At 34.8% G+C, this 13,810-nt stretch overlaps 2 protein-coding genes across 8 annotated transcripts in view; one reads left to right on the plus strand and one right to left on the minus strand.

The window, feature by feature from the left end:
- The window catches only part of LOC112497060 (GDSL esterase/lipase At1g71691), a 113,537-nt gene that overhangs the window by 78,483 nt on the left and 21,244 nt on the right, over positions 1-13,810 (plus strand). The window contains exons 1-5 of one of the 5 annotated variants that reach the window (XM_052436992.1): positions 1,639-2,042; positions 2,839-2,960; positions 3,084-3,323; positions 3,445-3,694; positions 4,041-4,329. The exons of 2 other annotated variants lie outside the window; for them this stretch is intronic. In XM_052436992.1, the coding sequence (XP_052292952.1) occupies positions 1,742-2,042; positions 2,839-2,960; positions 3,084-3,323; positions 3,445-3,694; positions 4,041-4,261 (1,134 nt within the window). In that variant the 5' untranslated portion in view covers positions 1,639-1,741 and the 3' untranslated portion in view covers positions 4,262-4,329. Of the gene's footprint in view, positions 1-1,638; positions 2,043-2,838; positions 2,961-3,083; positions 3,324-3,444; positions 3,695-4,040; positions 4,330-13,810 lie in introns of those variants that run through there. 2 more of the 5 variants (XM_052436991.1, XM_052436990.1) reach the window with 2 other exon arrangements.
- LOC102630049 (caffeic acid 3-O-methyltransferase-like) overlaps positions 1-13,810 on the minus strand; it is a 96,538-nt gene that overhangs the window by 8,889 nt on the left and 73,839 nt on the right. The window lies entirely within an intron of this gene.

Raw genomic sequence — 13,810 nt, forward strand, 5'->3', positions numbered from 1 at the left:
AGTACAATAAAAAATAACACTTAACAGCAAGAGAAAACCTATATCTTCATCATGACTAATTATAACAGTAATATTATAAGCCATATACCATAAATCATGGAAAGAGCAAATAATATAATTTTCAAAAAATAGAGAAATAGAAAAAAATAGAAGTACCTTTTGCTATTCGTTCCAAGAATCGCGGAGCTAGTAACAACTTAAGAGACTGAATCACGACTAAAAATAGAGAAGAATAGAAGCAAGACTTGTTTTTAGATTTCTACTGAAAAAGACAAAATTATTGAAATAAAACTTGTCCACGACAATAAACTGGCTAGCTATTGAAATGATTTAAACAATCCATAAATAAAGTATTCAATTAAGTATGCAAATGTCACATTTAGCAAAACAACATATACAATATGATGAAATTTCAACAGCAAAATTGGGTGTTAAAACCGTTAAATAAAATTCATTTTTCCATTAGAGAAATCTAAATTTTGAGAATTTTGGTTTAGCTTGCTTTGGTCAAACTTAGTCACTCTGCACAGTGACAAAGAAAAAGAAGCAGTTGAAACAAAATGAGAGTGACATTGCATAGACTTGATAGTGAAATGTCATTTTCTTGATGCTAATTTATTCCGTTTCTATTTGGAATGATTGATACAAGCGGAAAGGTTTTAAAGAATTGCTTAAAATACTTTATAGGTGCAAAGAGCAATTGCAGCAGTTTAGCCATGTAAATAAGTAAGCACTTGACCAGTACGTAAAGTTCACAAAGTAGCTAGAAGAACTCCAGAGGAGGCATTAGTAGAATGTAGCCACTATAAAAATTTCCACAAACAAATTACTTTATAAAAAAGCAGTGGATAAGGAGTTAAGCATACATTAATTTGTTTTTGGAACATACAGCGAAATTTCCATATTGGCTACTATTCTACTAATGGTTTCTTTCCACAATTCCCAATATTAAGATCTATTGAAAACTAAGCATACATTAAATTGCTCGTGGAAATTTACATAAGTCAATATAACAGCAGTTGAACTGGATGCAGTTTGGGTGGAGAAAAATGGTTTATGTTCCTAATTCCCATTATTATGTTCTATTGAAAATTAAACATACATTAATTTGTTTCTGGAAATTTACATAAGTCAATATAATAGTAGCTGAACTGGATGCAGTTTGGGTGGAGAAGTAGTGAGCGCTGGTTTTGGTGGAGATGTTGGCATTAAAGAGGTACTAAATAACTACAACTTTAAATCAAAAGAAAGAGTTTGTGCTAATATTTGCCGTGCATAACTTCAACTTTAAATCAAACTAATGGTTACAAATGGCATGCATCCATATCCACCACGTCGCATACTACATCACTCTTATAAATCTTTCTAATGGAGAAAGCAACACGACATTATTCGCATTTTTGTCCCTTTCTTAATCTACTATATTTTGTAAGGTGCTGGATATTTTTCTGTTGAAAGTCCTATCACATCGATTAGCGCCTTTAAAATTATGTTCTCGCTATTGTTGATATCAATTATCACATTGCACACCTTATCTTTGATGGTGCCACGTGTTCTGAAATCTTACTGCACTAATTATCCTCTTCAAATCTTGGTGCTAATAAAATCTTCTACATAGTGTAATTCAACATCTCTCCTTCATGTACCTCTAACTCTAAAGCTTCTTCATCATCCTCATCCTCAACATTATTCATCTCTGCTTAGCCATAGCGTTTATTTTCTCTCTTTCAAATATCAAATAATGGTTAATATTTTCTTCAGGATTATCTTTTCTTTCTTGCTTGTGATGCTGCTGCTGCTGCTGCTCATGAATGATAAAGTGGCGCTAGGGCAAGATGGGGATCCCGTGGGATCAACACAAGGAGGAGGAGGAAGAGAAATGGTGCCTGCCTTGTTCATTTTTGGAGATTCACTTATCGATAATGGCAACAATAACAATCTTTCTTCTTTTGCCAAAGCAAATTATTACCCCTATGGTATCGATTTCAATGGTGGCCCAACTGGCCGCTTTTCTAGCGGCTACACCATGGTCGATGAAATTGGTAACTCTCTTTATCTATGCATTTGATTTATATTTTTATAATTTTTTTTCCTTTTCAAAATCCTGAAGGTACATGAAAATTTATATACACCATGATTGCATGCAATGCAGGGTATTTTAATTGCTGATCTGACAAATTATTATGATTACTTCTTTGCTAGCTAAAAAAAAGCATAAAACAGATGTCATTTTTAGATTTTTCTTCTTTGTAAATTTGTGTCACACTCTTGAGCATAGTTAGAAATATCTGTGAAGTGAGTTTCATAGTCATGGCTTCAATGACACAAATCCAAATTCATTACAATTAATTAATTGATTTCCTACTTCTATCCCTTTTAAAAAAAATAACAAAATAAAAGTACTTGTTTAGTTATCTATTTGGGGAGGGGGGGGGGGGGGGGGGGAAGGACTATTGCCGTTTATTGCTCTGCCCCTACCTCTATATGTCTCTTTGGGAGGGCTCGCACTGTCCCATAATATTTATTTCTAAACAATCACAGTCATTATCTTAAATCAATAAAAATAACAGAATTTTTTCTTTTATTTTTTACATTTATTATATCTACACCCACTTATACCTAACTTGTATTAATCCGCAAGTACGATCTGTTTGGGGATAAATTCACCATATCTGGTAGGCATGTCTTATTAATGGCTAAAAGCTTCCATATGCATAACCTCTTTAAATTGTGTCCCCTTTCAAAGAAAATTTTCTTTTTTGTCCATTAGCTTTTATTTACTCTTCACAAATATTTTTAATGTCATATTAACCAAATCTTGTAAATTCATCCATTCAGCTGAACTACTGGGACTTCCTCTGATTCCTGCATACTCTGAGGCTTCCGGTGCACAAGTGCTTCACGGAGTCAACTATGCTTCTGCTGCTGCTGGAATCCTCGACATCACCGGAAGAAACTTCGTAAGGACTCATATATCTAATTCAAACGAACCAGGATTCCCTTTTGATCTGAATTTTAATTAGAGGATTCTATATCTAACACGAGATCCGATCATTAGTAGAAAATTTTTGCTGCATGGTCAGGTAGGTCGCATACCGTTTGATCAACAAATAAGGAATTTTCAGAACACACTTGATCAGGTCACTGATAATCTCGGAGCAAGTGATGTATCAAATGCAATTGCAAGATGTATATTTTTTGTAGGAATGGGCAGCAATGACTACCTAAACAATTATCTCATGCCCAATTACAATACCAAAAATCAATACAATGCTCAGCAATATGCTGATCTTTTGGTTTCAGAATACTCAAGACAACTCACAGTAAGATTCAATTTCACTATATTTACATTTTTTACCATATGCATGCATTTTAGTTACTTTTTTTTTTAGCTTGTAAACATATTTATATAACTTGTATTAAGTATTGATTGAAAATCTACAGACCCTTTACAATTTGGGAGCAAGGAAATTTGTGTTGGCCGGATTAGGAAGAATGGGATGTATTCCAAGCATTTTGGCTCAAAATCAAATGGATCGCTGTTCAGAAGAAGTGAATCAACTTGTTATGCCTTTTAATGCAAATGTGAAGACTGTGATTAACAATCTTAATGCCAATCTTCCTGGTGCAAGATTCACCTTCATTGACATTGCCCGCATGTTTGAAGATCTCCTCACCAATTATAGATCATACGGTATGCAATTTTCCCACTAAACATATCGCATTGTAGTTAGATATGATGTGTGCTGTCTAGCCTAAAATCTTTTATTTTAAAATGTGCGGACACTGACAAAAGATAATAAAGATTTCATCCTCATATTTTAAAATCAAGGAACAATTTACAGTGGCTGAACTAGGATTTTGATTTGACAAGCACGGCCTAGAGGTGGAAATAACGGAGAAATTATCGTCTTGCTGTGCTACAATAAAAGCAAGACATTTTAAAATTAAATTAAAATAGGTGCATAAAATAAACAAAATTTTACTTAATAGAATAATGTTTATGATCACTTTTTTTTTTATCCCAAATAATTCTACAGGATTCAGTGTAATAGATCGAGGGTGCTGTGGCATTGGACGAAACGGAGGCCAAATTACATGTCTTCCATTCCAAACACCATGTGCAAATCGAGAACAATACGTTTTCTGGGATGCATTTCACCCAACAGAAGCTGTGAACATTATGTTTGGAAGAAAAGCTTTCTATGGTGACCAGAGCGTTGTTTATCCCATGAACATCCAGCAGCTTGCCAGTCTTTAAACTTAGAAATTAAAGGGACATATATGTTATTGTAATGTTTCTTGCTTGCTTAATTGCTTTGCATAATTGTTGGGATTATATGCTCTTTTAAAGCATATTAATTTATTTTCTAATTAATAAAATATTTGAGATATTTTCAATTGCATAAATATTTTGAATAAGGTCCGTTTAATCATATTATATGTATTTATGTAATCATCATATGGATTCACAGAAGATATAAATACAAGTTATCTTATGATTAAATAAATTAAGTTCGCAGTTGATAAATAGAGTTGGGCGCTCTATTTATGTTTAGACTGTAGTTAATTCATTGAATGATTTGTCTTAATCATATATCAATTTACTGATGTAGTTTGACTACATTGAGCTGGATGACATATAAGATTTAATTAACCTTGAAATGACTGTTAGACTTATTAAATCTCATAGGCATTGATTTTACTGTAATCTTAATCTTGAGTTACTTATGATTTCATGATTGTAATTGTTATTCCATTTGAGTTACCAATGGGCACGACACACAATTGTGGTCAAGATTACCCGGTATCTTGGTGGGAGCAATTATGAGTATTGGAGTTATAGATTAACAGTATAGAATTTGTACGACGCATCTGTTGATGGGTTTTCAGCACTTGATCATAGAATTCTCTGGTCAGAGTGTGTCAACATATTTAGTATGTTGAAAATGATCATTAGAGAAAACCAGTAAGTATCAAAGAATAAGATGTAATTAAATTGATTGAACAATTGAGATATCGATTTAATTAACGATGTGGTCCAAAGGATTGAGCAGTAAAGAAATCAGTTTGTCTTGGGACGAATTATTATTCGAACATACAATTATGGAGGTCAGTTCCAATCTTATAGTGGAGTAGAGTTGGAATTAAATGATTAGGCTTATTTAATTACAGGCTTAATTGTTGTAGCCACTATTGTATATTCCCAAACGATCCCCGGGTTAGCTTATTTAATTGACTGCATCGCTACTGGATTAGTATGTAAGATAACTAGCTATTTAGGTTAAAAGCCTAAATATATTATTTAGTGGGAGGCTCCATTAATATGCTTGAGTGTAAGGGGCCTTGTGTTATTTTACAAGGTGGACTCCTATAACACAAGAACAAGTAACGTGACTTTTGTTTTAATTATTTTTTAATTTAAATCACATGGGATTTAATAGAATTAATAAATAAATAAATATGGAGCCTAGGGTTTCCACTAAATAGAGATATAAAAAAACTTATTTTCTTTAAAGAAAATAGACAGAGGCCACATTATACAAATCAGAGAAAAAGATTTTCTCTCTAATTTTGAGAGAAAAATGTTCTCGTGCTAGTTGCTTTAATGGTGATAAAGGCGCTCACACATCAAGTGTAGATCAAACCTGAGTCATAGTCTGGAAGATTATTTGGTGGCGGATCGTGATCTAACATGAGTAGTGGTGACGGATCGTGGTCTGGGAGCCTAAATCACTTTAGTGAAAAAAAAAAAAAGATTGTTCATCTTCTCAAATTTTCAAGGTACAATTTCTAAATTACAAATTCTTATATATTGTATGAGATCGATCCTAAAAGTTTTTTTTTAAAAAAAAAAACTGATTTTTTCCACAACAATAATTAGCCACCGGTGTCTCGTCTGTCCATGTGAGTTTTTACTTGTTTAATTTGCTTGTGGGAAGTTTATGTAATCAAAGAACAAGTTGTGATTGTGTTTTGTTGCGTTGCTAGTGGTTCAGTAATTGGGACTACTTTGATTATGTTTTGGCAATAGATTTTGCTAGTTTACTAGTGCTTCAGTAGGATTTTTCTTTTTTTTAATTATTAACTTATGCATCTATTGAAATCTGAACTCAAAACTTAAGCCCCAAAGAAATTGCTTGTTACCGTTGGAATTAGACTTGACTTTCGTAGTTTATTAATCAACTTGCTTGCTAGGTAGGCTTGCATATGATATGGTTTGCTATCATATCATATCATATGATATTCTTTTGGGTGGTGATGTTTCCCTTGCAATACCCCCCGCATCTGTGTAAGGACATCCATCTAATTTTGTTGATATTTTTGGAAGTTAAACTTTCATCCTTAATTTGAATGATTAAAAGATAATATATAATTTTAGCCGCGGTTGATTCAAAAAGGGTAGATTTAAAAGAGAGATTGATTCAAAAAGATTAAATTAAACGTTCAAAAAAATTTATAAAAAATGCAAGATATCCGCAAACTGTCTAAAATACTATCCTTTAATCAATAATATTTTAAATAAGGAGATTATGGGTGGACCAAAAATCCATGTACCAAGCCCAAGCAAACGCGCAGATTTAACAACCAGTTTGGACGTTACCAAATTATTTATAGGTTTGGGTTCGGTTACAAAAACTCAACCACAAAAATAAATTTATGTTCACTTAAATTTCTACAAAAATCTTCTAAAACCCCTTTATAATTGTCTCCTTCTTTAAAATTACCGTCTAGGACAAAATTATATCTCATTAAACCCACCGTAAACAATTCTTTCACGGACAATTTTTCTCCTGTACGTATGTACTTCTGTTATCTTAGAGTTTATACGAAAATTATTGAAACCTCAAAATACAACTACAGAAAAATCTCAAAAGCCGGTAACAACCCTGTTAAAAATCAAAATAATGATCATGTTAGAAGACCATTCCCTGTCAAATTCCATTGAAAATTGAGTGCATATATGACCTAGGCAAAATAGAGAAAAAAAAAAAATCAGTTTCAGCTTTAAAATTGTTGTAAACTGGGTAGTCAGAGGAGTGCCAATAGTCCAACTCAGTTCATATTCATTTAGATCTGAGATGAAGAAATAAACACCACAAAATAAACTTAAATGTTGAAAACTAATTCTAACCCAACCTGAATAGATTTTTATTGGAAGTTTTTGGTTTAAGTTACTCAATAGTTTTAGAGTGGAGCTTCTAACATCCCATTAAAACTCATAAGAAACACTACTTATTCATTTTTATATCTCTTTTTTTATGAAATTACAAAAAAAGTCCATAAAATTACAATAGAGTTTTAATTAAACTTCACTATCATTTTAGACATACTTTTTCATAATAAAATATTATTATTAAGTAATTTATTTCCTCATTATCTCAAAATTATTTTTGACTTTATCAAACAAATAAGGTTAAAAAAATAGTTAGGGGTTTATGATTTATAAAGACATTTTAGTTTAATTAAATTCGTAATTTTTTTCTTTCGGTAATTTCAAAGAATATTAAAGGGGTGTGAAAAACAGTACTCATAATTGAATTAGATCAAAACTTTCTCAACCCAAATACGTTTGGATTTGATTGGGTTAATCCCAACATTCACTCACCCCTAAAATGGCTTTATATATAGTCATTATTATGAAAAATATAATCATAGCGTCAACTCTTAAGTAAACTTTTCGGTTGAGAGAGGCGTAGATCACTCAACATGTATTAGTAGTCAAAATTAGAAGAGGAACTTTATCTAGATTACTACATTTACCAAATAATTGTTATAAGTGAATATGAAATAGTTCACTCAAAGCAAGGATAAATGGATGAAAGTACTACACATTTTATTCACAATGAGGTTGCCTTTTATAGGCGTTACATGAACAAACTTAACGAAATAATAGCAGCCATTATTCAGCAAATACTGCAGCTACTTTCCAGTAACTATAGCCTAAAGACTAGGTAAACACAATCTTGCAAATAACATTACCAACAAACTTCCTAAAGACTAGGACCATAAAAGCAACTTATTGACACAAGGAAATTCCAACAATCCCTCCCTTAAACTAAATGTTATTAACATTCAGTTTAAACATTCTGCAGAATCTTCCTCAAATTGCAATTTGCAAACTCCAAGTGACTTTCCCAGCTTCAAAAAACTAGCCAATTTGAGGGGTTTAGTAAAGATGTCAGCAACTTGGTCTTCACTCCTGCAATAAACAAGATCAATGACTTCATTTTTTGTCAAGTCTCGCAAGAAATGGTATCTCACATCTATGTGCTTTCATCTTCCATGTAGAACCGGATTCTTTGAAAGTTTAATTGTTGAACTATTATCACAGAAGATTTGTGTTGACTCTGGTTGCTTAAACTGAAGTTCATGAAGAATATTTCTCAGCCAAAGTGCTTGACATGCACAAGAAGCTGCTGCAACAAACTCAGCCTCAGTTGTTGACAAAGTAACTATCGGTTGCTTCTTAGATGACCATGAAATAGCTGCTGAACCAAACATAAATCATATCCAGATGTGCTTCTTCTGTCATCCAAATCTCCAGCATAATCACTGTCTGTAAAGCCATACCAATCTGATTTTTTACCCTTTTTGTAGAACAACCCAAATTCAGCAGTACCACGCAAGTATTGAAGAATTCTCTTTGCAGCTAAAAGATGATCCTCTCTTGGACACTCCATATATCTGCTGATGGAACTAACTGCATGCATTATATCAGGTCGAGTTGTTGTTAAGTACATCAAGCTTCCAACAATCTGTTTGTAAAGGGTTGATCACTTGACTCCTATTGTCCTTTGCCCCATTGGAAGTTCAGTCAACTCCCAAGTATTATTTTTTTCAATGGATGCAATTTCTTCGTCCATGGCTTTTAGCCATTTTTGTTCTTTGACAGCTTCTTTAAAAGTTGTAGGATCACATTCTGAAAACAAGGCAAAGTGTATGAGTGGATTCTCAAGAGTGTTAAATCATGTTACCTCATAATCTGACATCCATGCAGACCTTATTCTATCATGTTGAGAACGTGAATCTGTAGCTTCAACTTGTTCATCAAGTTCATTTGTTGCTGGTGGAGTTTCTGCTGAGACTCTATTTTGCGGCAGGTTAGGAGCAGAGACTGTTGAAGGCTGAAGTTGCTGTGAATTTTCTTCAATTTCACCATTGAAATCTGCTGGAATTTGCTGCCCAACAGAATTGCATCTCCACATCCATGTCTTCTCTTCATAAAAAATGACATCACGACTAATGACAATTTTCTTGATGATGGGATCATATAATTTGTAGGCCTTTGAATGATCACTAACACCAAGAAAAATGCACTTTACACCTTTGTCATCTAATTTTCTTCTGTTCTCATCTGGTACGTGGACATATGCTATAAATCCAAATACCCGAAAATGATCTACTGCCGGCTTACATCCACTCCATGCTTCTTCAGGAGTTATATTTTGAACAACTATTGTGGGGCTTCTGTTCAAAATATAAACACTCCAAACAACTGCTTCAGGCCAAAAACTTTTGGGAAGACCACTCCTCTGCAGAAGGCTTCGTACCATATTAAGAATTGTACGATTTTCCTCTCGCATACACCATTTTGCTGAGGTGTGTAGGCTGCTATCAATTGTCTTCTAATTCCATGATTTTCACAGAAGCTTCCAAATTCTTGAGAGTTGAACTCTCCACCACGATCAGTACGTAATATTTTAATTTGGCCGTCAGCTTCTCTTTCAACTAGTGCTTTAAACATTTGAAAGGCTGTGAAAGCTTCCAATTTTTCTTGCAAGAAATAAATCTAGGTTTTTTGACTAAAATCATCAATAAATGAGATAAAATATCATTTACCTCCATTTGATGTTGGCTTGATTGGCCCACATAAGTCAGAATGCACTAGCTCCAGCACTTGCTTTGCCCTCCGGGGTTTTCCTTTTGGAAAATTATCTCGATGTTGCTTACTGACAATACACTCTTCGCAAAGCTGTGAAGGTTGCTCAAATTGTGGAAGGCCTACCACCATATTTTTCTACTGCAAGGTCTTCAATCCACCAAAGCTAAGATGCCCGTAACGAAAGTGCCATAACCATGCTGTATCTTTGAAATTTGCAGCAAAACATGAGTGTGCAGTATGGTGAAGATACAATGGAAACATTCTGTTTGCCGTCATTTCACTTGAGCAATTAAGCCCAATTTTTCATCGTGGATTCGGCAAACTCCTTCCTTGATAGAGATCTCATACCCTTTTTTCTTGTAACTGGCTGTAAAGATGAAAGAGTTGTTTGGTTGCAGAGAAAACAAACGAGAAAATAGAGAGAGAATTTGTATTTATCTTAAGCTCAAATAAGCTGAATTACAAGCATATATACATAATGCTGAATGGAATCTTATATACTCTGCATGTGAGTAATGTGTTTATTTGAGCTAACAACCATAACAGATTTAACTGACTGGACTGCCGCATAGCACTAATAATAGATTCACTTAACTAACTAAACAGAAAGCTAAATGTAATTAACAATTCAAATATCTTAACACTGGCCAACACTGAGAAGGTTAGTTTTCAGTTCAGGAACGAATAAAACATTTGAGATAGAATGAGAACTTTCCTTGGTTTGGATTGCAGCCCTTCCTTTCCCCATGACAGAAATTGTGGAGTCATCACCAAATTTTACAGTATTTCGAAAAGTCTCATCAAAGTCAGAAAAAGTAGATTTATCCCCACAAATATGATTGCTACAACCGGTATCTAAGTACCATAGATTTTGGTGACTTTCCTCCTTTGTATGACATGCCATAAGAAGGGAAATTTCTTCTTCCTCCTTTTCTACAAAGTTAGATTTCTCGCCACGATTCTTATTTAAATTAGTACAGCACTCATTGCGGTAATGACCGTACTTCTGACAACGGAAGCATTTAACATTCGATTTGTCTTTAGACTTTGGTTTATGTCCTGTCGAATTCTGACCATCACAATCCTTTCCTTTTCCTTAAGAATCATCAACATTTTCTTCTTATTTATCCTACCCATTCTTGCCTTTCCAGCCTCCTTTACCCCCTCCAGTTGGTTTGAGATTTGCTGCTGCCTGTAATGCATGTTCTTCCTTATCCTGTCGGATTACTTTCTACTCATGGACTAGCAAAGTGCTTTCCAATTCATCAATCGAAAGTTTGTCAATATCCCTTGATTCCTCAATCGCACAAACAATATAGTTAAATTTTACCGTTAAAGATCGAAGAATCTTCTCAATTATGATAACATCCTCGAGCTGCTCGCCATGAATTCGTCTCTTATTTGCGATTGCCATTGTCCTTGCAAAGTATGCTAAGACCGACTCTCCCATCTTCATTCGTAGAGATTCAAATTCAGATCGAAGTGTCTGGAGGTGTACCCGAGATAAAAAAGGAGGCTAGTAGTTTTCACAAGCAAAAGTTAAGAATCAATTTTATTTTTTTCAGCCTGTGGATTCATTGCTTTACAATTCTTTATATAGAACTAGGTTCTCATGTTTTAGTTACATCAAGACCTAGCATCTACGGCTATCAATTTCATCACAAGACATTACAAAAGTTGTTATAACAACCTGACACTGCAGTTTGTCTTCTTGTCTTCAGTTGCTCAGTCTTGTCTTTAGCAAGCTGTGATATCTTGCTCCTTCAGCTTGATTACCATCCAATCCTGACCTTTGATGCTTCTAGCCATCCAACGACTAATATTCAAACATCAGATGGCTTGCTTAATTCAAGAGATTCATGAGTTCCCGCCAATGCCTTCATTGAGGTATATTATCAAACAATTGTGCAGCAACCTCAGACACATTTATTTTAACTCCCCCTCTCAAGCTCAATCGTCTGCTAAGACATTGAGCTTGCTTCTTAGGTATTCGAAACTTCGATTAAGTAGTGCCTTGGTCATTATATCTGCAACTTGGTTCTTGCTTTCCACATACTTCAAATCAAACTCTCGGTTGCTGATTTTATTCCTCACGAAGTGAACATCTATTTCAATGTGTTTGGTTCTTCCATGAAAGACTGGATTTTCAGCAAGAGCTATTGCACTCTTGTTGTCACACCATAGTATTGGCCTCTTCTCCAACTTGATGTTCATCTCTGCAAGTAAGGATTGTAACCAAGTCAATTTAGCTGCTCCATTTGACAGTGATCTATATTCTGCTTCTGTGCTGGAGGTTGATACTACATTCTGCTTCTTTGAACTCCACGAGACTAGATTTCCTGCCAAAAACATGCAATAACCACCTGTAGACTTTCTGTCATCTCTATCAGCTCCCCAATCGGCATCTGTGAAGGCTGAGATTTCCATTTTGTTTCCAGATGTGAAGTATAGACCATAATTTAGGGTGCCTTGAAGGTATCTCAAGATCCTTTTGCAGCCTTGCCAGTGTATCACTTTCCGTTCTTGCATGAATTGACTTAGTTTATTTACGCTGTAAGCAATGTCTGGTCGGGTGATGGTTGCATACTGCAAAGCTCCAATGACACTTCTGTAGAGAGTTTTGTCTTCAAAAAACTGTCCTCCCTCTTCTTCTTCAGTCTCCAAGGTGTACTTCACACTTGAACTTAATGGGGTTATGCTTTCTCTGCACCCTTTCATGTTTGTCTTCTCTAGAAGTTCTTGCACATATTTGCTTTGGCAAATATGCATCCCTGCACGATCCCTTTTTACTTCAATTCCAAGAAAATAACTTAATGAGCCTAGCTCCTTCAACGCGAAACTCTCATTAAGTTTTTTAATCAGGTCATTAACAAGATCTTGGCTACTACCAGTTATGAGTATTTCATCTACATACACAAGTACGTATATAACTTTTCTATTATCCCTCCAATGAAACAGTGAGGTATCCGAGACTGAGTTCTTGTATCCCCAGCTAAGTAGGGCAGCTTTGAGCTTTTCATACCAAGCCCTTGGAGCTTGTTTCAGTCCATATAATGCTTTCTTTAGTCTATATACATAGTTTTCCTTTCCTTTCACTTTGAATCCTTCTGGTTGCTCCATGAACACGGTTTCATTTAGTTCTCCATTTAAAAAGGCATTGTTGACATCTACTTGTTTGATGTCCCAACCATAGATGACAGCCAAACTCAAGAGTACCTTGATTGTGGATGACTTGGCCACTGGACTGAAGGTTTCTGTGTAATCAACCCCCGCTGTTTGGTTATAGCCTTTTGCCACTAATCTCGCCTTGTGTCTCGCTACTGTCCCATATGGATTGTGCTTTACTTTGTAGACCCATTTTTTTTCGATGACCTTTGTACCCTCTTGAACTTTCACCAATTCCCAAGTGTTGTTTTCCAGTAGAGCTTTGTATTCATCCAACATAGCATTTCTCCATTTCACATTCTTGATAGCACTTGCTATATTTGTTGGTAACTCATACGAACTCCTTTGTGCAAGGTATATTTTAGGCTTGTAGATTCCATGTTTGGATCTGGTTACCATAAGGTGTGTGTTTAATGGTTCTAATGGTCGCTCAGGTTCTATATTGACTCTCTCTTGTTGATGGTTTGGCTCAGGTCGGCTCTCATCCAATTGTGTTTCTGTGTTTGGTTGATGTGTTTGGATCTGGTCTTCGTTTGGTGTTCTGATTTGATTTTCGAATGATGCTTGCATTGTATCTTGTGTGGAGTTATGTCCACCCTCTTTGGATTTTTTGTATGGATTGCTGTTTAATTGTGGAGTTGAGAAAGTGCCACAAGGAAGTAATAGAAGCTGCTGATAGTTAGGTTGACTACTTGTCCTGCTTTCACTTTTGTTAGTCTCAAAGTTCTTATCTATAACAAAAGGAAACTCATTCTCATT

The sequence above is a fragment of the Citrus sinensis genome, chromosome 3, assembly GCF_022201045.2.
Source record: "Citrus sinensis cultivar Valencia sweet orange chromosome 3, DVS_A1.0, whole genome shotgun sequence".
NCBI classification, from domain to species: Eukaryota; Viridiplantae; Streptophyta; class Magnoliopsida; order Sapindales; family Rutaceae; genus Citrus; species Citrus sinensis.